The sequence below is a fragment of the Triturus cristatus genome, chromosome 1_2 (genome assembly GCF_964204655.1).
Source record: "Triturus cristatus chromosome 1_2, aTriCri1.1, whole genome shotgun sequence".
In the NCBI taxonomy this organism is placed as follows: Eukaryota; Metazoa; Chordata; class Amphibia; order Caudata; family Salamandridae; genus Triturus; species Triturus cristatus.
The window spans coordinates 1,153,286,532-1,153,312,293 of record NC_140580.1 but is presented as its reverse complement, the minus strand read 5'-3'; the positions used below and the strand labels follow the sequence as shown (position 1 = coordinate 1,153,312,293).

Genomic DNA, 25,762 nt, shown 5'->3' with positions numbered 1-25,762 from the left:
AGAGAAGTTAGACGACCTGCCACTAGAGCGTGCTACGCCGCCAAGTGGAAACGTTTTGTTGTTTATTGCCATTACACCATCAATCCACTGGACGTGTCCATTCAACACATCATAGGCTACTTACTCTACCTATAAAGGTGCAATCTAGCCTATACGTCCATTCGACTACACCTCGCAGCAACTGCAGCTTACTTACAAAACAAGCAACATCTATCACTCTTCAGAGTACCTGCCATTAAATCCTTCATGGAAGGCCTAAAAAGAATCATTCCCCCCAGAGTACCACCCTCACCTGTGTGGAACTTAAATATTGTTCTCACAAGGCTAATGGGGCCTCCCTTCGAACCTTTACACAAATGCGAACTACAATTCCTAACATGGAAAACAGCTTTCCTTGTAGCCATCACTTCCCTTAGAAGGGTCAGTGAGATACAAGCACTTGCCATACAAGAACCTTTTCTTCAAATGCACCATAACAAAGTTGTTCTCCGTACCAACCCAAAATTCCTACCTAAAGTCATTTCCCCTTTTCACCTAAACCAATCTGTAGAACTACCAGTATTTTTATCGCAACCACAGACCGTTGCAGAAAGAGCTATGCACACGCTAGATGTCCAACGAACCTTACTCTACTACATCGAGAGAACACAACCTTTCCGCAAGACCAAACAACTGTTTCTCTTTCTCTCCACCACACAAGCAACCCCATCTCAAAATCAGGGATAGCTTGGTGGATTGTAAAATGCATTCAGATTTGCTACCACAAGTCAAAAAGAACGCTATCCGTTTCCTTCCCCCCCCCCCCCCCCCCCCCCCCCCCCCAAAGCCCATTCTACACGAAAGATAGGGGCTTCCATGGCATTTTTAGGGAACATCCCATTAGATGATATCTGCAAAGCAGCTACATGGTCAACACAGCACACTTTCACTAAACACTATTGTGTAGATGTGCAAACTAAGAAACAAGCTAGTGTGGGCCAGGCTGTACTCAAAACATTATGTTCGAGGCATATGAGCTGCAGATTGTACACTTGGCATAGATCGCCATCTGGTGTTGGGCCCGGATGTTTGCAGTTTGTTTTTGTTCTTTGGACAGTCTTTGGAAGTCACGAGTTCGGTGACTCCTTCTTCGGTCCGTACTGCGCATGGGCTTCGGCTCCATCCTCAGATTGTTTTTTTCCGCCATCGGGCTCGGATGTGATACTTCGTGCTCCGGCTTCGAACTTCTACGGTTCAATCCTCGGCGGAAAATCCTCGTTTCTTCGAGTTTCTTCATCATCATCTTCATCTCTCGAAGCGGCACTTTTCTCCATCCCGTACATCGGCACCGGCCTTCGGGCCCTCCTCGACTCCGGTCCCGGCCGATGGAAAGGACTCCGTTCAAAAAGTGCCCAAAATGTGGGTCTAAATTTCCCCACACCGACCTCCATCAGGTGTGTAACCTTTGCCTCTCTCCAGAACACGAGGCCAGAGACTGCCCCGCCTGTAAGTCTTTTCGATCAAAGAAGACCATCCGGGATCGAAGAGCTCGACGCACCATGGCGCACTCATCGTCCGCAGCTCCACCGGACATCTTCGGAGACGGCGCCGAAGCTTCAGGGCAACTACACACTGAGCAGGAGGAAGACGTCGTCAGCGCTTCCGAGGCCGACGACTCCGACGTGGAGGACATCACACCGGCGCAGCGGGTCGTGAGTACTGTACCCCCTCCCACCCCCGCGCCCAAAACAAAAGAGACTCAGGTTACACCCTCGCCTGCTGGCCTGGGTAAAACCAAGACCAAAGCTTCTATCACCCCACCTTCGGGCCCGGTGTCGAAGCCTCCAAAGTCTCACGGCAGCTCGGGATCGAGCCAGCCGACGCCCGGTGCCGAAAAACAGCATCCGGCACCGAAGAAAGTAATACCCAGCTCGACTCCGAAGCCACCGGTGCCGAAGCCTGGACTCTCGGTGCCGACCAAACACACATCCGTCGGCACCGACGCTCCGGCGCCGAAAACTCCCTCGACGCCGAAAAAACCGGAGGCCCCAAAAAAGCATGGCGCACAGAAACCATCGAAGCCCTCGGTTCCGAAATCATCGGTGCCAACGGACGATTCGGCGCCACTGGCTCTGTTTACACCAGACCCTTTACAAAAGACTCTGTCTAAAAATCCAAAGACTGGGCTATTGACTTTAATTATCAAGAAAAGACGCCTTGATACTCCGGCTCCTCCTCCACCACCCAAACGGAAGGACTCTGCTACTTCTCCCCTCAGAGTGCCCTCCCCACTACCTCCTCCCCTGCCTCCTCCACCTCCTCCACCCCCCCTCCCAGGTCTCCGCCACCTTCACCTCATTAGTCTCCGACCCCGTCCCCAGATCCGGACGACGGGGACCCGGACTATGACCCGGCGGACGCCCCAACGGATCCCACTCCACCGGGGACCCCAGACCCATGGGAAGATTACAACAACCCTGATATACCTGATCTGCCTCAGGACGACCTATACCCATCCAGGCCGTCTCCTCCAGAGGACTCCTTAGGGTTTCATCATTTAGTGCAGAGAGCAGCACACTACCATGGGGTGGACATGCACAGCGAACCAGTGGAAGACGACTTCCTACTGGACACATTTGACATACAGGACAAATCCACATCTATTTTGCCCATGCTTAAGGGTGTCACCAAGCATGCCGCTGAAGTGTTCAAAGACCCTGTCAGGGCCAGGGTACTGAACCCTAGAATAGAGAAAAAGTACAAGGCGGCACCCACAGACCCTGCATACATTAAGGGCCCTGCTCCCTTAGATTCCCTAGTTGTCTCTACAGCTAGAAAGCGGGCTAACTCCCAGTCCTCAGGAGAAGCCCCACCGCCAGACAAGGAATCCAAACTCCTAGACGCGTCTGGCAAACGCACCGCCTCTCAAGCTGCAAACATGTGGCGCATTGCAAACACACAAGCGCTACTTGCGCGCTATGACAGAGCACACTACGACGAACTTGAGGCTCTTATGCAACTCCTTCCCGAAAAACACAAGCGCAGGGCTCATGAACTGATACAGGAGGGTAAACTAATTACAAACACCTCCATTAAGTGTGCCCTCGATGCAGCCGACACTGCTTCTAGAGCCATAAATACCAGTGTCCTGCTTCGTCGCCATGCCTGGCTCAGGATCTCAGGGTTCAAGCCTGAAGTCCAGGCATCCATACTCAATCACCCTTTTGACCAACAATCTCTCTTTGGGCCAAAGGTAGACGAAGCGTTGGAAAAGATGAAAAAGGACACACACAGCAAAGTCTATGGGGGCACTACAAACACAAGCCTCTAAACGTTCCTTTCGACGCTCGTCCTTTCGTGGCACAGGCAGAGGCTTCTCCACCGATAGCGCCTCTACCTCCTACAAGTCCCCTCCTCAAAATACCTTTTCAAAGGGCAACCAAAGGGGTGGTTACAGAGGCAACAACAATAAGGGCAGGGGCAAAACTAACACCACCCGTTCTGCCTCCCCACCCGCACAATGACTTCCCTCCGCTCCCCCCAGACCATCCCACTCCGGTCGGGGGCAGACTACAAAACTTTATCCACGTATGGGAGTCTATAACATCGGACAAATGGGTGACCCAAATCATTCGGTCAGGGTACTGTCTCGAGTTAACATCTACCCCACCCAATATCCCACCAAGGCACCGTCCAATGTCTCAAGAACATTCCACACTGCTCAAACAGGAGGTACTCTCCCTCCAAAAACACGCTATAGAGCAGGTCCCCGTCAATCAGCAAAATCTAGGGGTCTACTCCCTATATTTCTTAATACCAAAGAAAGACTGGACCCTCAGGCCCATTCTGGACCTCCGGCCTCTAAATGCCTACATACATTCAGACCATTTCCACATGGTCACCCTACAACAAGTCCTCCCGCTCCTCTGTCAGGGAGACTTTCTCACTACCTTGGATCTGAAAGACGCATACTTTCACATTCCAATACACCCCTCTCACAGGAAATACCTCAGGTTCGTGGTGGACGGGCAGCATTACCAATTCACGGTTCTCCCCTTCGGGGTCACCACCGCACCACGGGTGTTTACCAAATGCCTAGCGGTAGTAGCAGCACACCTCAGACGTCAACATATTCACGTCTTCCCTTACCTAGACGACTGGCTGATAAAAGCCGCGTCCTACCACCAATGTGTGCAACATACAAACAGCACCATCCAACTGCTCCACCAGCTAGGCTTCACGGTGAACTATCAAAAGTCCCACCTCATACCATCTCACACAAAGCAATATCTCGGGGCCACTATAGACACCTCCAAGGGTATTGCCTATCCAAACTCAGCCAGAATCACAAGCATTCAAGCCTTACGCAAAACATTCCTTCCTCAACACTCTCTTCCAGCAAGAGTGTTTATGAAGCTCATAGGAATGATGGCGTCTTGCATTTTCATAGTGCCCCATGCAAGACTCCACATGCGTCCACTTCAAGAGTGCCTAGCACAACAGTGGAACCAGGCCCAGGGTCAACTGATGGATCTGGTGTTGGTGGACGGCCGCACACATCACTCTCTGCAGTGGTCGAACACCACAAACCTTTCCAAAGGGCGGCCGTTCCTGGACCCGGTTCCTCAGGTGATTCTAACAGCGGACGCATCGCTCTCCGGCTGGGGAGCGCACCTCCTACACCTCACAATGCAAGGTCTATGGACGCCACAGCAAAAATCGCTCCACATCAACCATCTGGAGCTCTTGGCGATCTTTCTAGCCCTAAAATCTTTCCAAAAACAGATTTCGGGCAAAGCAGTCCTCATTCGCACAGACAACATGACTGCAATGTATTATATCCAAAAACAGGGGGGGGACACACTCCCCAGCTCTCCCGCTTAGCCCAGAGCATATGGAGATGGGCAATTCCCCAAAACATCTTTCTCCTGGCACAACACGTTCCAGGCGTACAAAACACCATGGCAGATCTGCTCAGCAGACAAACGCAACAACTACACGAATGGGAACTGCATCCGCAAGTTCTTCACCCATTCTTCCAACAGTGGGGGCATCCTCAGATAGACCTCTTCGCCACCCACGAAAACAAAAAATGCCCAAGCTTCGCCGCCAGATACCCACACCCATTGTCCAAGGGCAATGCGATATGGATGAACTGGTCAGGCAGATTTGCATACGCCTTTCCACCTCTCCCACTAATTCCATTAGTGGTAAGGAAGCTACAACAACACTCCCTCACACTCATTCTAGTAGCTCCGACGTGGGCCAGGCAGCCGTGGTACACCACACTACTACAACTATCAGTGGTACCACATGAAAAACTGCACCTATCCCCATGCCTCCTAACCCAGAACCATGGAGAAATCAGGCACCCGGACCCAGCTCAGCTCAACCTGGCGATCTGGCTCCTGAAATCTTAGAATTTGGATACCTTAACCTTCCCCCTGATTGCATGAACATCATCATGGAAGCCAGACGTCCTACCACTAGAGCATGCTATGCCGCAAAGTGGAAAAGATTTGTAATTTACTGCCGTAATAATACAATCAACCCTCTAGATGCATCCATACAGCACATCATATGCTATCTGCTCCATCTTCACAGGTGTAACCTGGCATATTCATCCATACGCCTACACCTAGCAGCGATCGGTGCTTATCTACAAAACAGACAGCATTTATCACTCTTCAGAGTGCCCGCTATTAAAGCCTTTATGGAAGGCCTTAAACGAGTAATTCCTCCCAGGGCACCACCTTCCCCTGTATGGAATCTAAATTTAGTTCTTACACGGCTAATGGGTCCGCCCTTCGAACCAATGCATAAATGTGAGCTACAGTTTCTCACCTGGAAAACAGCTTTTCTCGTAGCTATTACTTCCCTTAGAAGGGTTGGTGAAATACAAGCATTCACTATACAGGAACCCTTCCTACAAATACATCACAGCAAGGTCATACTTCGCACAAATCCGAAGTTTCTGCCCAAGGTCATTTCCCCCTTCCATCTCAATCAATCGGTGGAATTACCTGTCTTCTTCTCGCAACCTCAATCTGTTGCAGAGAGGGCCTTACACACACTCGATGTTAAAAGGGCCTTGTTGTACTACATACAAAGAACGCAACCTTTCAGGAAGACTAAACAATTGTTCGTTTCCTTCTCTCCACCACATTAAGGCAACCCCATCTCTAAATCAGGGATAGCTAGGTGGATTGTAAAGTGCATACAAATTTGCTATAGAAAGGCAAAAAGAACATTATCTGTTCCGCCTAAAGCCCACTCTACAAGAAAGTTAGGGGCTTCGCTGGCTTTTCTAGGGAATATACCCTTAGATGACATCTGCAAAGCAGCCACATGGTCTACATCGCACACCTTCACAAAACATTACTGTGTAGATGTGCATTCCAAGCAGCAAGCTAGGGTGGGCCAGGCTGTACTAAAGACACTTTTTCAAACCACTGCAACGGATACCGGTGGTCGCCGCTAAGGTTGGGTACTGCTATATAATCTATGCTAAGTGTACAATCTGCAGCTCATATGCCTCGAACGGAATATGCTACTTACCAGTATGCATCTGTTCTTGGCATGTAGAGCTGCAGAGTTGTACACGCCCACCCGCCTCCCCGGCTACCTGTATCCGTTCCAGTACATCTTATTTAGATACAACACACATGGGTTTCTCACTGTTATTACTACGCTCCATCATTTCCCTGTTGGCGAAAAATAATCTGAGGATGGAGCCGAAGCCCATGCGCAGTACAGACCGAAGGAGGAGTCACCGAACTCGTGACTTCCAAAGAACAAAAACAAACTGCAAACATCCGGGCCCAACACCAGATGGCGATCTATGCTAAGTGTACAACTCTGCAGCTCTACATGCCAAGAACAGATGCATACTGGTAAGTAGCATATTCCTTCAAACCACTGCAACAGATACCGGTGGTCGCCGCGAAGGTTGGGAACTGCTATATAGTCTATGGAAAAGTGTGTAATCTGCAGCTCATATGCCTCGAACGGAATATGCTACTTACCAGTATGCATCTGTTGTTCACATGTAGAGCTGCAGATCTACACACGCCCACCCGCCTCCCCGGCTACCTGTATCTGTTCCAGTTTATCTTATTTAGATACACACATGGGTTTCTTCACTGTTATTACTATGCTCCATCTTTCCCTGCTGGCGAAAAACAATCTGAGGATGGAGCCGACGCCTATGTGCAATACGATCCAAAGGAGGAGTCACCGACCTCGTTACTTCCAAAGACTTTCCAAGAGGAAAAACAAACTGCAAACATCCGGGCCCAACACCAGATGGCGATCTATGCAAAAGTGTGTAGATCTGCAGCTCTACATGCCAAGAACAGATGCATACTGGTAAGTAGCATATTCCTTTCTTCCATAGGAAACCATTGACTGTTTTTCTGTGAAATTTCTTCTAAGTGTCGATTTTGCAAACTTACAAAATATTCGTTAAAAATTGCCTGTATAACCTAAACGCAGTCTATCAACTGCTTACAGGTGGTATACTAGTGCTGGATCCTGGATCCAACACTGAACCCGAAAAAGTAACCATAACCCCACTTACCGGCTAAGTGAATTTCCTCACATAGGATAACATTTGTAATTTTTTTAGAAAAAGTTTCTAAGTGTCAACTTTTAAAATACCAAAATATTGCTTAAAACTCACAACAGTAACTAAAACGAATTTACTCACTTGTTTCCAAGAACTGTCCCTGGACTGAATCTAGGATCCAGTCCTAGAGTTAGAAAAGTAATCCTGAAAGTAATCAATTGCATTTAACTTAAAATTCCCATTGAGCTCAATGTATTATTGTGTTTGAAATTGTGTTGCCTATTGCAACAAACAAACTATGCATTCAAAAGTCAACTGCCTATTGCAAAGTATTTAAATAAATCATCTCATTCTGAGAAAGTATATTTTAATACCTATTGTTAGTTCTAAAATAAAACAACCATATATTTTTACATACAAACCATTGGCCTAGAGTTCAGTTATTGAGTGTGTGAAACCATTTTGCTGACTGAGTGTGTGCAACAAATGCTTTACACTGTCCTCTGATACTGCCTTACTGCTCGACCATGGTACCACTTTAGGGAGTAAGGTTATATCTAACTTTAGCCTCTGTCAAACCTCTGCGGACTCTGTACCTATTTGGGAACAGTATATACAGAGCCACTTTCCTACAATACCATGCAAGAAAGATGGCACTTTCTCACAACACACGACTCAAGAAGGAGATTTACACCAATTTGAAAAATATATACTTTGTATTTTAAGATCAAGATCTTCGCAAAAAGGTAAATACATTTTGAAAAAATACTTTTCACATTGAAAAATGTGCACTTGGAAACTTTTCAGAACAGGTCAATGTTATATTAAGGGGAGAACTATATCAGTCAAACAGGTAAGTAACACAATTACAATTCCAGTCTTCGGTACCATGGGTTAGCAAGGTACAATGGTCAGATGAGTATTAAAGCTGCACCACCAGCGGCACCGGGGCAGCCGGGTGCAGAGGTAAAAGTCAAGAGTTCAGCCCAATGCGTTTCATAGGAGACTGGGGGCAGCCGGGTGCAGTGGCAATTTCAGTGTTTGGCGCCCAATGCTCTTCAGTGGGGATTCCTCTTTTGGCAAACAGGCTGCAGGCGTGGCACTAGAGGTTGCTAGAGTAAGACCAGCGACAGCAGAGGTAAGTTGAGATGTAGGGGTCGTAGGGGCACAGTCTGTTCGACTCACCAAGGCCCAGGGCCTTTGGGTGCAGGGGGTGCTTTGGCGTCCGAGTCTTACTGGAGCTGGTCGTGGTCCGAGATAGCCTCTGGATTCACACTGCAGGTGCTCCTATGAAGATAAGGAGAGGTTGTGGAACTCTGGATATTAAGTCAGTGTCAGGGGGGAGACTTCACTGCACAGGTAAGCCACTCTGACTCGGGCCGTGGGCGTCTGGTGCAGAGTGGGCAGGCATCTTGGTTTCAGCCGGATCCAGAGCCCTTGGAGTTTTTCTTCTGGACTTGTCTGCTTTCTGCGGGAGCTTGGAGCCTTTTCCGAAGGCAACAGTCCTCCCAGGGCTTTTAAAGGGAGTAGCAGGTAGGGCCAATGGGCACCTTACCTGGGGTGGGTACACCCTTTATTATGCCACCTTCCTGTGGGAGGGGGGCATACACCTAGCCTTGATTGGAGGAATCTCCCCATCTTCAAGATGGTGGGGAATGAAAGATGTGCTTTATCTCGCCACCCCACCATAGGGGTGGAGTTGGCAGAGGTGGGCAAACCTATTCAAAGTTTTCCTGCCCAAAGTGAGGGTGTAAACCGGGGGCTGCCATATGCTGCTAGCACCAGAGGCTGGGAGTTGCATTACAAAGGCAGCAGGCATATGAAGCTTCCTCTTTGAGCACTGGCCCTTCCTGAGGGAGGAGGTATGACTCCTCTACCCACGATGTACATTGTTTTTGGTCCAAGAGAGCAGAAGCATTCCACCCAGGGATCCAGAAATAGGTCTGTGTGGCCAGTCAGTGCCCGCACCAGGGTTGGTGGGTTTTCAGGAGGCACGTCCGAGGTGCCCTCTGAGGGCATGTTTTAATAAATCTCACACTGGCGTCAGTGTGGATTTAATACAAGGAGCTGTTTGGTACCTGATACTCCTGGGTTCAGTGAAGCATACATCGTCCTGTTGAACTCAAGTTCTCAGCCCATGTAGTCTCTGACTTCCCTGGCACTTACAATTTTAAGGAATATACCCTAATAATGTAGGGGGCATATCTACTCATGCAGATATGCCCACACACATGATATAATGCACCCTGCCTTAGGCCTACTAGACAAGTGATTTCTCTATATCTTAGGCAGTGCTAGTTGGTATGGCACACAGGCAGTGTGTCATGTCGACCTTTTTGTCTGCACCAGGCCATGCTAGGTACCTTTTCTAGGGACTTGCAGGGGGTCCTGAATAGCTAATTCGGGTATAGTTTTAGGGAAGGAACAGTTGTACTGGGAACCTGGACAGTAGGGACCCTGTAATCTACAGTCTCAGTTGCATCAAAAGCCATGCAAAAAGTGTGTGTGGGGGTTGCTGTAATAGAACCCCATTTTCGCACGCTACCCTTAGAAGTAGCAGTGACACTCTGGTCAGTATTTTTTCACTTTCGAATGGCTGAACTTGTCTAACTTAGCTGAAAAAGTGCAGTAGGTGTACCAGTGGGTCTAAAGCAGTATGGGAGCCTTCCAGACACAGCTCGAAGTACCATAAGATATCCAGGGCATAGGACATTCTATCCCTCAGTAGACTGCCAGGGATCCTGGGTGTGGCGGCGCAGATGTACTTGCCTTAGTTGCATCTGCACCACGGCCGCACTAAATGGGTCCAGTCGTACAGCAACTGGACTACTACCTCCGGTGACTGGCGACACCTAAAAATGGCTGTCCAGTCCAAACAAGCACTTAAACATGTGCACCTCACTTCAGAAAAAGTGCATGTGCAATATAAATAAGGACCCAACCTCCAATTTCTTAAACTGTTGAACAAGCCCCAAAACTAAGCTTAGCAGAATTCTCTTGAAGGGGTGCCAAAGTGACACCCTCCGTACACCAAAGTGTGGGTATCAAATTGGTTTCTATTGCAAAAAAATAATCTTATGTGGACTGCGAAACTTTAATCACCCGTCACCTTTTGGATTTTACCATTTCTGGGATATAGTCCTAGTCCAAATATTTAACTTACTGATGCAGTTGTGCTTGGACTGCTGATGCCACCTATTTTGGATAGCCCAAGTGTCTACTAAAGACTGTAGAGTCCAGAATGCAGCAGCAGGCTTATCGCCTGAAAGGACTCCATACATTTAGCTGTTTTCATAAATGTCCACAAATTAGATATGTGAAATGGATGCATTTTAAGGCTCTTAGATACTACTGTCACATTCTGATACAATCCCGGAGACTGAGACATTCATCATGTACTCACCTTAATGGGTTTGTGTGGATGGTGCTTGTAATTCCATAACCAGGGCAGGAGGAGTTGGAAAGAATGATGATCCAAGCTTCCAGTGAATTTAGGCAAATTTTATTCCAGGTGAAAATCTGTAAAATGCTCACATTTGCGCTTTGGAAATAGCTGCCTTGTTCTACAGCCACACATGGCCACTTGTAATGTGGATGCATGCTTTGCACGATACTTTTATTGCTCTTAACCAAATTGTGTGAAAAATTGTCTATTTCCTGACTGCCTTACTTCCCTCATTTGATAAAAGTGAGTGTTTCTGAGACAGACCCTGGAAAAAAATGAACCCTGCACATTTACATTGAAAGTGGTGCTTGGTAATGATGCCAGAGAATGTGTTTTGACGCAGGTGCCTTGGTTTTACCTCTAATAAGTGGTCTTCCTATGTTTGAATGGACATTGCATCTCATAGCTATCCTTATGTTTATAGACCAGGAATACCATTGATGGAATCTATTTATTCATTTTGAGTTTTCTGCCTTGGTTTCCTCAGGCCTTCAAGAAGAAGTAGATTATGCTGAGAAATTAAAGTTCAGTGAAGATGAGGAGGATGAGGAAGCACTGAAAGAAGGGAGGCTTAAATGGTAAGATCTGTAATTTTGGTCACAAGAAAAATCCTTTCGCTCCTACCCTCTCGCTGCCCCTCCCTAGTCTTCATTTTATTTCCATTCGCTGCATCCTCATGATTTTTCACCACTCCCATCCTTTTCCTAGCCTCCACTCTCACCACTCTTGCTGCTTCCCCTCCTGTCTTTCTGTTCCTTTTGTCTGTTCTACTTAGGTTGTCTGTGTCCCTTCAGCTTTCCCTTTCTTTACCTGAGCCCCTCTCATCTCTCCAGCTTCCACCCAGTCTACAGTCCACATGCCTCGTCCACACCTTCGGTCCAACTTCCCCAGTTTCCCACTACCCTTCTTCCACATTTAAGTTGATCACATTTCTTTTTTCTTCCCAATCTGACACTTCTCCCTCCACTGCTCACTTTTTAAACATTTCTGCAGTATTGATTTGTCTTGTTTGAAAAGTGTTTAAAAAAATAAATAAATGTATGTTCGAGGCATATAAGCTGCAGATTATACTCTGTGCATAGATCGCCATTTGGTGTTGGGCCCGGATGTTTGCAGCTTGTTTTTCTTCTTGGACAGTGTTTGGAAGTCACGAGTTCGGTGACTCCTCCTTCGGTCCGTACTGCGCATGGGCTTCGGGTCCATCCTCAGATTGTTTTTTTCCGCCATCGGGCTCGGATGTAATACTTCGTGCTCCGGCTTCGAACCTTTCCAGTTCGACCTTCGACGAAAAATCCTTGTCCATCGAGATTTTTCAGACAAAATCATGTTCTTTATCTCTCTCTTCGGCACTTCTTCGATTCCAGGCATCGGCGGCGGCCTTCGGGCCTATCTCGACTCCGGTCTCGGCCGATGGAAAGGACTCCCTTTAAGAAGTGCCCTAAATGTGGGTCTAAATTTCCCCACACCGATTTACATCAGGTGTGTGCAACCTCTGCCTCTCTCCCGAACACGAGGTCCGAGACTGCCCCGCCTGCAAGTCTTTTTGATCGAAAAAGACTATTCGGGATCGAAGAGCTAGACACACCATGGCGCACTCCTCGACCTCGGCTCCACCTGACATCTTCGGAGAAGACCTCGAAGCTTCGGGACAGCAGCACACCGAACAGGAAGACAACCTCGTCAGCGCTTCAGAGGCCGACGACTCCGACGTGGAGGAGATCACACCGGCGCAGAGTGTCGTGAGTACTCTACCCCCTCCCGCGCCCACACCGAAAGAGACTCCGGTTACACCTTCGCCTCCAGGTCTAGGCAAAACCAAACATACCGCTTCCATCACCGCACCTTCGGGCCCGGTGAAGAAGCATCATAAGTCTTCCGGCGGCTCGGGCTCGAGCCAGCCTACTAGCAGTGCCGAAAAACACCCTTCGGCACCGAAGAAAACCACACCAAGCTCCGTTCCGAAGCAATCGGTGTCGAAACCTGGCCTCTTGGTGCCGACCAAACAAATCCCTCGGCGCCGAAACTCCCGTGCCGAAACCTGCCGTGGCACCGAACAAAAATCGGAGGCCCCGAAAAAGCATGGCACAGATAAACCAAAGAAGCCGTCGGCCCCGAAGACATCGGCGCCAACAGATCAATCGGTGCCGGAGGAACTATTCACGCCAGATCCTCTACAAAAGACTTTAACAAAGGATCCAAAGACTGGACATTTTGACTGTCTTCAAAGAAAAGACATTTAGACAAACCAGCTCCTCCTCCACCGCCAAAATGGAAGGACTCTGCCACATCCCCTTTCAGAGTACCTTCCCCACCACCTCCACCTCCTCCGCCCCCTCCACCTTCTCCACCGTTGCCTCATCGCTCTCCAACCCCGTCTCCAGACCCTGATGACCAAGGGGATCCATACTATGATCCAACAGATGCCCCACAAGACCCCACCCCTCCGGGAACACCAGACCCATGGGAGGATTATCATAATCCAGACGTCCCAGATGTGCCTCAGGATGATCTTTATCCATCCAGGCCATCTCCACCAGAGGACTCCCTGGGGTTCCACCACCTGTTACAACGGGCGGCACATTATCATGGGGTGGAGTTACACAGTGATCCAGTTGAGGAAGACTTCCTACTTGATACCTTTGACATCGCAGATAAATCCACCGCTAAATTACCCATGCTTAAAGGGGTGACCAAACATGCGGCAGAGGTTTTCAAAGACCCAGTCAGGGCTAGGGTCTTAAACCCCAGAATAGAGAAAAAATATAAGGCCGCCCCCACAGATCCTGCCTATATTAAAGGGCCCGCGCCCCTAGACTCATTAGTGGTATCCACAGCTAGGAAGCAGTCCTATTCTCAGTCATCAGGTGAAGCTCCACCACCCGATAAGGAGTCCAAGCTCCTAGACGCGTCCGGCAAACGCACTGCCTCGCAAGCTGCCAATATGTGGCGTATCGCCAACACGCAAGCGCTGTTGGCAAGGTACGACAGAGCGCACTATGATGAGCTGGAGACTATCATGCAACATCTCCCAGAGAAATATAAAAATAGGGCTCATGAACTAATACAAGAGGGAAAGACCATTACCAACACCTCTATTAAATGTGCACTTGACGCAGCAGACACAGCTTCCAGGGCTATAAACACCAGTGTTCTGCTTCGCCGCCACGCCTGGCTCAGAATCTCGGGTTTTAAGCCAGAGGTACAAGCATCTATACTAAACCACCCTTTTGACCAGCAACACTTATTTGGCCCAAAAGTAGACGAAGCCGTGGAAAAAATGAAAAAAGATACGGATACGGCGAAGTCTATGGGAGCATTACAGTCCCACCCTCCTAGACGCTCTTTTCGCCGCTCCTCCTTTCGAGGCACTGGCAGGGGCTACTCTGCCGATAACGCCTCCACATCCTACAAGTCCCCTCCTCAGGCTACCTTCACAAAGGGCTATCAAAGAGGTGGATATAAAGGAAACAATAAGGGCAGGGGCAAAACCAACACCGCCCGTTCTGCCACACCGCCCACACAATGACTTTCCCCTGCTCCCCCCAGACCATTCCACTCCAGTCGGGGGCAGACTACAAAACTTCTTTCAAACCTGGGAGACCATAACATCAGACAAATGGGTGACGCAAATTATTCGGTCAGGGTACTGTCTCGAATTACCATCCACCCCCCCCCCCCCCCCCCCCCCCCCCCCCAAATATTCCACCCAGGCACCGTGCAATGTCGCAAGAACATACCACAGTGCTCAAACAAGAGGTAATCTCCCTCCTGCAAAAACAGGCTATAGAGCAGGTCCCCATCGATCAACAAAATTTAGGGGTCTACTCTCTGTACTTTCTGATACCAAAAAGAGACGGGACTCTACGACCCATTCTAGACCTCCGGCCTCTCAATACATACATACATACATACATACATTCAGACCATTTTCACATAGTAACTCTCCAAAAAGTTCTCCCACTCCTCTGCCAGAACGATCTTCTCACCACACTGGACTTGAAAGACGCATACTTTCATATTCCAATACACCCTTCTCACAGAAAGTACCTCAGATTTGTAGTGGACGGCCAACATTATCCGTTCAAGGTTCTCCCCTTCGGGGTCACAACCGCACCAAGAGTGTTCACCAAATGCCTAGCAGTAGTGGCGGCACACCTCAGAAGACAACACATTCACGTCTTCCCTTACTTGGACGACTGGCTAATAAAAGCCACGTCCTACAACCAATGTGTGCAACATACAAACACTACCATCCAACTACTTCACCAGCTAGGCTTCACGGTGAACCACCAAAAGTCCCAGCTGATACCGTCTCACACAAAGCAATACCTCGGTGCCACTATAGACACCTCAAAAGCTATAGCCTATCCCAATCCACCCAGAATCGCAAGCATACAAGCCTTGCGTCAAAGATTCATTCCTCAGCACTCTCTCCCAGCAAGAGTGTTTATGAAGCTAATAGGGATGATGGCATCTTGCATTTTCATAGTGCCTCATGCAAGACTCCACATGCGTCCACTTCAAGAGTGCCTAGCACGCCAGTGGAACCAGGCCCAGGGGCAACTGACGGATCTGGTGCTGGATGGCCGCACCCATCGCTCTCTGCAGTGGTGGAACACCACAAACCTTTCCAAAGGGCGACCGTTCCTGGACCCGGTTCTTCAGGTGATTCTAACAACGGACGCATCGCTCTCCGGCTGGGGAGCGCACCTATTACACCTCACAGTGCAAGGTGTATGGACGCCACAACAGAGGTTACTCCACATCAACCATCTGGAGTTATTGGCGATCTTTCTAGCCCTGAAATCGTTTCAGAAACAAATCTCAGCCAAAGCAGTCCTCATTCGCACAGACAATATGACTGCAATGTACTACATTAAAAAAAAAACAGGGGGGGACACTCTCCACAGCTCTCTCGATTAGCACAGAGCATATGGAGATGGGCAATCCCGCAAAAAGTCTTTCTCCTGGCACAACATGTCCCAGGGATACAAAACACCTTGGCAGATCTGCTCAGCAGACAACGCAGCAAATGCACGAATGGGAACTGCATCCACAAGTTCTTCACCCATTCTGTCACAAGTGGGGGCATCCTCAGATAAACCTCTTCGCCACCCACGAAAACAAAAAATGCCCAAGCTTCGCCGCCAAATACCCACACCCATTGTCCAAAGGCAATGCGATATGGATGAACTGGTCAGGCAAATTTGCATACGCCTTTCCACCTCCCGCTAATTCCATTAGTGGTAAGGAAGCTACAGCAGCACTCCCTCACACTCATTCTGGTAGCTCCAACATGGGCCAGGCAGCCGTGGTACACCACACTACTACAGCTCTCGGTGGTACCACATCAAAAACTGCACCTGTCCCCATGCCTACTAATCCAGAACCATGGAGAAATCAGGCACCCCGACCCAGCTCAGCTCAACCTTGCGATCTGGCTCCTGAAATCTTAGAATTTGGATACCTTAACCTTCCCCCTGATTGCATGAACATTATCAGGGAAGCCAGACGTCCTACCACTCGAGCATGCTATGCCGCAAAGTGGAAGAGATTTGTTGTTTACTGCCGTAACAATACAATCAACCCTTTAGATGTATCCATACAGCACATCATATGCTATCTGCTCCATCTTCAAAGGTGTAACCTGCGTACTCATCCATCCGTCTACACCTAGCAGCAATTGCTGCTTACCTGCAAAACAGACAGCATTTATCACTTTTCAGAGTGCCTGCTATTAAAGCCTTCATGGTAGGCCTTAAAAGAGTAATTCCGCCCAGGGCACCACCCTCACCTGTGTGGAATCTAAACGTAGTTCTTACAAGGCTAATGGGTCAGCCTTTCGAACCAATGCATAAATGTGAGCTACAGTTCCTTACTTGGAAAACAGCTTTCCTCGTAGCTATCACTTCCCTTAGAAGGGTGAGCGAGATACAAGAGTTCACTATACAAGAACCCTTTTTACAGATACATCACAGCAAGGTGATTCTTCGCACAAATCCAAAATTTCTGCCCAAGGTCATTTCCCCCTTCCATCTTAATCAATCGGTGGAATTACCGGTTTTTTACTCGCAACCTCAATCTGTTGCGGAAAGGGCTCTACATACACTTGATGTTAAAAGGGCTTTACTGTACTACATACAAAGAACGCAACCTTTCAGAAAGACTAAACAGTTGTTTGTCTCCTTCTCTCCACCTCATAAAGGCAACCCCATCTCAAAATCAGGGATAGCTAGGTGGATTGTAAAGTGTATACAAATTTGCAATCACAAAGCAAAAAGAAAATTATCTGTTCCACCTAAAGCCCACTCTACAAGAAAGATAGGGGCTTCTATGGCTTTTCTAGGGAACATACCCTTGGATGACCTCTGCAAAGCAGCCACATGGTCAACACCGCACACCTTCACAAAACATTACTGTGTAGACGTGCACTCCAAACAAGCTAGTGTGGGCCAGGCTGTACTAAAGACACTGTTTAAAACCACTGCAACGGATACCGGTGGTCGCCGCTAGGGTTGGGTACTGCTATATAATCTATGCACAGTGTATAATCTGCAGCTCATATGCCTCGAACTGAATATGCTACTTACCAGTATGCATCTGTTCTTGGCATGTAGAGCTGCAGATCTATACACACCCACCCGCCTCCACGGCTACCTGTATTCGATCCAGTCTATCTTATTTAGATACAACACACATGGGTTTCGTTACTATTATCACTACGCTCCATCTTTTCCCTGCTGGCAAAAAACAATCTGAGGATGGAGCCGAAGCCCATGCGCAGTATGGACCGAAGGAGGAGTCACCGAACTCGTGACTTCCAAAGACTGTCCAAGAAGAAAAACAAACTGCAAACATCCTGGCCCAACACCAGATGGCGATCTATGCACAGTGTATAACCTGCACAGTGTATAGATCTGCAGCTCTACATGCCAAGAACAGATGCATACTGGTAAGTAGCATAATCCGTACAAACTGCAGGCGTCTTGTGCTTCTGAGGAGTGCTCTTTGGCGCCTGTGTGAGTCTCATCCAGTCCAGTTTTTTGTGTGCTTTCTGGCATTTGTAGTCGTGCATCATTAAATAGGGTGACTGACGTAGGGGTTATTCACAGCGCTTAGGCACCAAAGTGAGGTATGAATCGCTAAATAGAAACAACTTATTATTTTTGACACATTTATTATTTAACCTCTTGTAAGTTCAGGGCTACAGGTGCGCAAAGAAAAACTTGCATAGCTGAGATTCTAGCGCAGGGACCCGGGAAACTTCAGAGTGTGTTCCCTTAATAAAGGACTGTTCGACTGCTGTCAGGGGTGAAGCAGAATATTATCGCCAATTAATCATTTACACCTCCCCTCCCCCCATTACTACACCCCATACCGAGCTTCAGTTGTAACACTTTATGATGGCCACGTAGAACCCTTCAGGCAGATGTCGGCTTTTCGTCAACAGCCCTTTGCATGCTTGGAGTTTTCAACCCATATGTACAACATGAACTACAGGCCCCAGAATGCAACGGGCCCTTAGCTAAACAAGTATTGACATAGCCAATAGGTCTCGCCTTTGGGACCTTATAAGTGTTTAGCCATGCAACAGTTGATGATGTTGCACCAAGGATATTGTGCTGTATAACTAAACACTTATAAGATGCCAAACGGGGAAACCAATTGGCTATGCCAATGATTGTTTGTGCCTAGCTGTGGAATTTGGGCCCTAGCTCATCCAGCACCTAGGGAAACCTAGCAAAGATGTCCATTTTTAGGTCTCGCCTGGCGTTAGCAGCACGCATGCGCTGCTCTAGCCATTGCTAGGGCCTTTTGTAATCTATACGATTCCAGAAGTATACTTGAAGCCCCGTCCCTCTTTCCATTGGCACGCACCATCGTTTATGTTAAACGATGGCGCGTGATTGGAAAGCGGGCTTTTCGGTTACCACCTTGTCCACTTGTAGGACGGCCCAGGTGGACAGGCCGACGCCATCTTTGTTTGTGGCACAGCGCAGAAATCACCCTTTCACGCGGACACTGGAATGAACCTGGTAATGTCGATTTTGTGAACAAAGGGCTGATGGCGATGACATATGTCACTTTACAAAAAGCATCAACTGAATCCAACGAAGGAAATGTGTTAAAACGCACACAAGCATTCTCACTTCGCCTCCCTACTTCAGTCTGAAATGAATTTACAAGCAATCGAAACATGGAAAAAAACCGGAAGCCACTCTTTTCTTTCCAAACGTAACCACGGGGCTGCTCATCGCGCTTATTTCCACGTTGGTGAAGAGTCCAGTGTGTCCACTCTATTCATGCTTAGTGGGAATGCAATGAAAGAAATAACACCTCGCAGAATTAGGGTTGGACTAGCATTCTGCCCACCCCAGATCATTATTGCTTGCCACTGAAGTCTTTAGCGGGAACAGGAAGGCATGCCTTGTTTGAGCCGTGATCTAACATCAGCTGACAGGTGGGTTTGAGGGAGCTCTGGGGCTCTGGCCTCTTAAGTGATTTTGCCACTCTAAACTCAATTACATCGGGGCCTCGTGCTCGCATTGGCATCAGTGGCACTAGTCTTGGAAGGAGCGGTGTCAGCGGAGCGCCAGCTGTTTTTGTCTCCATTTCCCTCAGGCTGGGAATGGACTTATCAGTCTTCCCTCAGTCTCACACGCTTTAATCGCATTGCCAATTTAAATACGAAATTACTGTGCAACTTCTAGATTCGCAAGTTTTGCTGTTGCACGCTTGAATGGTTAATTCAGTCCGGGGATTTTATTTGCATTTTGGGACGTGTCCTGATTTTCTAACAGGATAAGCAAGGCTGCAAGTCTCAGCGTGCAAAGCAAAAACCAGAACTGGACAAGCTGTGCTCACGCATTCACCTTACCTTTTGACATGTAAGAGTACCGCTAAAGCGCTCGGACATCTTATGCGGGTCACGGAGCGCTATAAATAAATGCAACTTACAAGACAAGCCCAGTACATGTACACCTATGAGCGGACACGCCCTGTTGAGGGGCCCTCTTTTCTATTGAGGAGACAAATGGTGGTTTAGGTAACACACACCGCTTACCTGTAGCCTGCCGCCCTCCGCTCATGCTTCTGCTGTCCGACAGGGGGCCCTCTGGATAGTACCGAGCCTCACTCAGGAAAGTATGTAAGAAAGCGGGTTTTTGCCTAATAGCTGATGCACTTTTCCTTGTTGTGCCCTGGGCTCCTGCCAACCAGGTGCCCATGGCCTGTGTTCCTTCCCTAAAAACTGCCTAACAGCCAAAACTCAATTTGGCAAACCCTGGCCACATGTCAGCCCCTGGTAAATGGTACCCTAGGTACCCAGGGCCTTGTGACCAGGGAAGGTCTCTAAGGGCTGCAGCACTCATTGTGCCACCCTTAGAGGCCCTGTACCATAACACCCACATGCTGCTCTTGCAAGCTGAGTGTCTGGATACAAGACAAAACAGCGAGTCGACATGGCACACATCCCTGTGTGCCATGCCCACAACCTACACTGCCCTGGCATACATCAGCCACCCCTCTAGCTGGGTGCCCTATGCCAGTGGTGTGGGCACAGAGGCAGGAGCCCTGTGCCCCTACAGTACCCAAGTCCATTCCTGGGTCTTGGAAGTGCAGTGCTGCCAGCTAAGAGTATATGGTGCTGGGAGCTTGTGAAACACGAACTCCACAGCACCATAATGGCAGCACTGAAGACTGAGAAGTTTGGTATCAAACTTGTCGGCACATTAAACCCACACTGATGCCAGTGTGAGATTTTAATGTACAAAGCACCACAGAGGGCATCTTAGAAAGGCCCCCTGGAACCTAAACCTACAATCCACGTCTGTTCTGAGGCTGCCTAGGCTGCCACACAGCAGACATGTTGCTGGACCCCTGGGTAGGAGAGCCCCTGCTCTCCTGGGTCTGCAATAATGCACATCCTGGGCGAGGTGCTAAATCTCCTCCCCCAGGATGGTCAGGGGGAAGCTTCAAAGGCATTCCGCCTCTGTGAGCTTCCCCAGACCACTGCAACTCCCCACTCTGGCGGGAAGCTTGGCCAGAAACCCAAATAAGGACAGGGTATGTGCCAGCCTGCCAACCCCACCCCTCAGGTGGGGGAGGCGAGGTGAGGCACATCTCCGGGCTCTCGCCATCTTGAAGATGGGAAGCCCTGCCCAATCAGGACTAGGCTCCTGCCCCCCTCCCACAGGAGAGAGGCAGGATAGGGGGTGTACCCACCCCAGGACAGGGACCCATTGGCCAATGCCCTTCACCTACCTGTAACGCCTCTAAATATAGTTTTTAGGGGCACCCTGAACCTTCCTTCACCAAATTCCAGATTCCAAACTACAAAGAAGAGCAAGAAGAAAGAAGACCTGCCCAGCAGCTGCTAAAGAGGAAGACACCTACTGCTTTGGCCCCAGCCCTACCGGCCTGTCGACCCTCGAACCTGCTCATGCTCCAACCCGGCATCTCTTGTGGCCAGCAACCTCCCAAACCCCGGAGGACCTGGCTACCTCTTGGCTCTAAGCCCCTGGGACTCCCATGAGTAGAGGCTCTACTCAAAACCTATCTCTAAACCCTGGCAGCAGCCCGGAACCGTGAACCCAGCACACTCTGCACCAGCCAAGCCTGGCCAGTGCCGGAGTGAACAAAGACCCTGAGAACGACCCCACGGCGACTGTGACCCCGAGTCCGGCACCCAAGGACCTCCCTAGACACTCCTGAAGAAGCCTGCAGCCTCAGAACAAGGTGCCCCCCCCCCCCCCAACCGCGATCAACAGAGGGTAAGATTTCCCGACACCAAAAGGCACCCCCTGCACGCGGCGACCCACGGCCCCCTGTGCCCAATCCCGGGGTACCTACCTATCCTCCAACTACCCAACTTACCTCTCGAAGTGGTGGTGGTACCTAAAGAGTCCTCGTCCCCGAGCTTGCAGTCTTTTTCTAAACCGGAAATTTCGCATTGAAATCAATTGAGCGCCCGAAGGCTCAAAAGCACTCTGCACCCAGCCGCCCGAGTGGCCCTGGCAGTGCAACCTCTACACCTATCTACTTGCCCTGAGTAAGTGACCAGGAGCCCAGCTCCCACAGCCGCGTGGCTTGCCAGTTAGCAGCCACCAACCAAGGCCCCCCTATCCCTCATAGGATAACATTGGGCCTAACTCTCTGCACCCGGCCGCCCTAGAGCCGCTGAGGGTGAACCAACTGTACCTACCTGACCCTGGGGGACCCCTGAGTCTATGCCCAGAACCTAAACTCTGCCAGTCGAGTACTTACCCTTAAACCGCAAACTCTATTTTCCTCATAGGGTAACATTGACTGGCTTTTTCCTGAAAATTCTTCTAAGTGTGGACTTTTCAAATCTTAAATTCACCAAAAATCAGCCGAGTAACGAAAACGAAATTACTCACCTGCTCTTAGGTGAGCTCCCAGTGCTGGATCTTGGTGCCCAGCACTGACTCTGAAAAACACTTACAACTGTACTTACCTGTAACCCAATTTTCTTCCATAGGAAACCATTGACTGTTTTTCTGTGAAATTTCTTCTGTCGATTTCTGCATCGCCATCGTACACAAGAACACCATCCGCATCTCGACCAACTCCGACGAAACCTTCACCGCCGCCGAACACCTCCACTTCCAGATACACACCGACCCCAAGACCACCCTCAGAGGCACCCTCATCTACAGACCCCCGGGACCACACACACAATTCAGCGAAGACATCGCAGACTTCATCAGCCCGCACGCCCTTCCCTCCGTTGACTACATCCTCCTAGGGGACCTCAACTTCCACCTGGAGAACAATAATGACAGAAACACCACCACCCTGCTAGACAACCTCGCCAACCTCTGACTCAAGCAACTGGTGAACACCCCCACCCACTACGCCGGCCACAAGCTTGACCCAGTCTTCTCATCCAGCAAGCACATCTCCTTCAGCCACTCCACCGGACTCCACTGGACTGACCATAGCTGCGTCCACTTCAGCTTCAGAAGAACCACGACCCACCACCACCCGCAACAGGTTCCTCGCCGGAGCTGGAGCAAGATCACCGCCGAGCAGCTCACCGCCTCCCTCAGCCAGAACCCTCCCACCAGCACAACAGACCCCAACGAAGCAGCCAGCAACCTCACCAAGTGGGTAACCGCCTGCGCCGATGACCTCCCGGCAGCAAGAAAACCCCCTGGTTCACCGACTAACTCAAGGACTCCAAGAAGAACTGCCGCACCCTCGAGAAAGCCTGGCGGATCGACCAGACCACAGACAACAGGACTGCCCTCAAGCACGCCACCTGCAAACACCATCAGCTGATCCGCGCCACCAAGAAGACAGCACTAAAAGAACGACTGGACAACAACGCCCACGACAGCAAGGAACTCTTCAGCATAGTCGGAGTTCTCCAACCCCAGCGCCGGAAACATCACCACTCCCTCACAAGAGAACTGCAACTCACTCGCCTCGTTCTTCCACCGCAAGTTCGCCGACATACACAACAGCTTCGACACACAGACCACGCACCGAACCAACGCCCGCCACCACCACCCTCTGCAACTGGACCCCGATCAGCACCGAAGACACCACCCGCACGATGAACACCATCCACTCTGGATCCCCCACCGACCCCTGCCCCCACCACGTCTTCAACAAGGCCGACGCCATCATCGCACCCCATCTCCGGGACATCACCACCTCCTTCCACACCGCCACCTTCCCGGAGAGCTGGAAGCACGCCGAGCTTAGCGCCCTCCTGAAGAAACTAACGGCGGACCCCACCGACCTCAAGAACTACTGTCCCATCTCGCTCCTTCCTTTCCCTGCCAAAGTCATCGAAGACCGTCAACAGACAGCTCACCGCCTTCCTCGAGACGAACGGATCCCTCGACCCCCTCGCAGTCCGGGTTCTGGGCCAACCACAGCACCGAGACTGCCCTGATCGCAGCCACCGACGACATCCGATCCCTGATCGACAACGGGGAAACAACGGCCCTCATCCTCCTGGACCTCTCTGCTGCGTTCGACACTGTCTGCCACCGCACCCTAGTGCAGCGCCTCAGCAACATCGGAATCCAAGAGAAGGCACTGGAGTGGATCATCTCCTCGCCGGAAGAACCCAGAGAGTCCGCCTCCCCCCGTTCAGATCAGAGGCCACCGAAGTAATCTGCGGCGTACCTCGAGGATCATCACTCAGCCCAACCCTCTTCAACGTCTACATGAGCCCCCTCGCAGCCATCGCACACCAACACAACCTCAACATCATCTCCTACGCCAACGACACCCAACTGATCCTCTCCCTCACCAACGACCCCGCCACCGCCTAAGCCAGCCGACACGAAGGGATGAAAGACGTCACCGAGTGGATGAAGAACAGCCGCCTGAAACTGAACTCAGACAAGACGGAAGTCCTCATCCTGGGATCATCCCACTCCGCCTGGGACGATTCCTGGTGGCCCCCTGCCCTGGGCACCACTCCCAAACCAACGGACCACGCGCGCAACCTGGGCTTCATCCTGGACTCCTCCCTCTCGATGACAAGTCAACGCAGTCTCCTCATCATGCTTCAACACCCTGCGCATGCTCCGCAAGATCTTCAGATGGATCCCCACAGAAACCAGGAAGACCGTTACCCAGGCACTCGTCACCAGCCGACTGGACTACGGGAACACCCTCTACGCCGGAACCACAGCAAAACTTAAAAAAAGACTCCAACGCATCCAGAACACCTCCGCACGACTCATCCTGGACATCCCCCGACAAAGCCACATCACCGGACACCTGAGAGACCTGCACTGGCTCCCCGTCAGCAAGATAATCACGTTCAGACTCCTCACCCACGCACACAAGGCTCTCCACGACCTGGGCCCCAAGTACCTCAACGACCGCATGACCTTCTACACGCCCACCCGCCAGCTACGATCGACCAGCCAGGCCCTCGCCACCGTACCACGCATCCGCAGAGCCACCGCCGGAGGAAGATCCTTCTCCTACCTGGCAGCCAAGACTTGGAACTCCCTCCCCATCCACCTTCGGCTAACCCAAGACCATCTCTCCTTCAGGAAGCAGCTCAAGACCTGGCTGTTAGAGCAGTAACGTACCCCCCCCCCCCCCCCCAGCGCCTTGAGACCCTTCCGGGTGAGTAGCGCGCTATACAAATGTCGTGATTGATTGATCTTTAAATATTCTTTAAAAATCGTATAATATCTGAAAACGTAATTACTTACCTGTTTTGGATAAAGGTCCCAGTACTGAGTATAGGCACCCAGTACTGGATTACAAAAGTAACTAGAGCATACTGTACCTGCAACTTAAACTTTCTCCCATAGGGAATCATTGACTGTTTTCCTTGAAATATTTTCTAAGTGTCAACTTTTAAAATAGCTAAATATTGTTTAAAAATCATCACAGTAATTAAGTCGACTTTCATCACTTGATTCTAAGTACTGACCCAGGACTGAATCTAGGATCCAGTCCTGGAATTCCAAAAGTAATCTAATCTAAAAAGTAATCTGATACAAATAACTTGAATTTATCATTGAGCTCAATGCATTGTGTTTAAAATAGAGTTGCCTATTGCAACCACTTGTAACTGTTTACAAAAGTCAATTGCATATTGCAAAAGTATTTATATGAAACATCTCATCCTGAGAAAGTAAATTTTAAATCCAAGTGTTGGTTCTAAAATAAAACAAGCATATATTTTTTTATACAAACCATTGGCCTAGAGTTCAGTTCTTGAGTGTGTGAGACCATTTGCTGACTGAGTGTGTACAACAAATGCTTTA

The 25,762-nt window shown here is 49.7% G+C and overlaps 1 protein-coding gene across 6 annotated transcripts in view; it reads left to right on the top strand.

Moving 5' to 3' along the window:
• Positions 1–25,762, top strand: part of PRRC2B (proline rich coiled-coil 2B) — a 714,633-nt gene that overhangs the window by 233,589 nt on the left and 455,282 nt on the right. For all 6 annotated transcript variants that reach the window (XM_085613949.1, XM_085613945.1, XM_085613947.1 and 3 more), the window contains exon 10: positions 11,479–11,569. In XM_085613949.1, the coding sequence (XP_085470075.1) occupies positions 11,479–11,569 (91 nt within the window). The remainder of the gene's footprint in view (positions 1–11,478; positions 11,570–25,762) is intronic.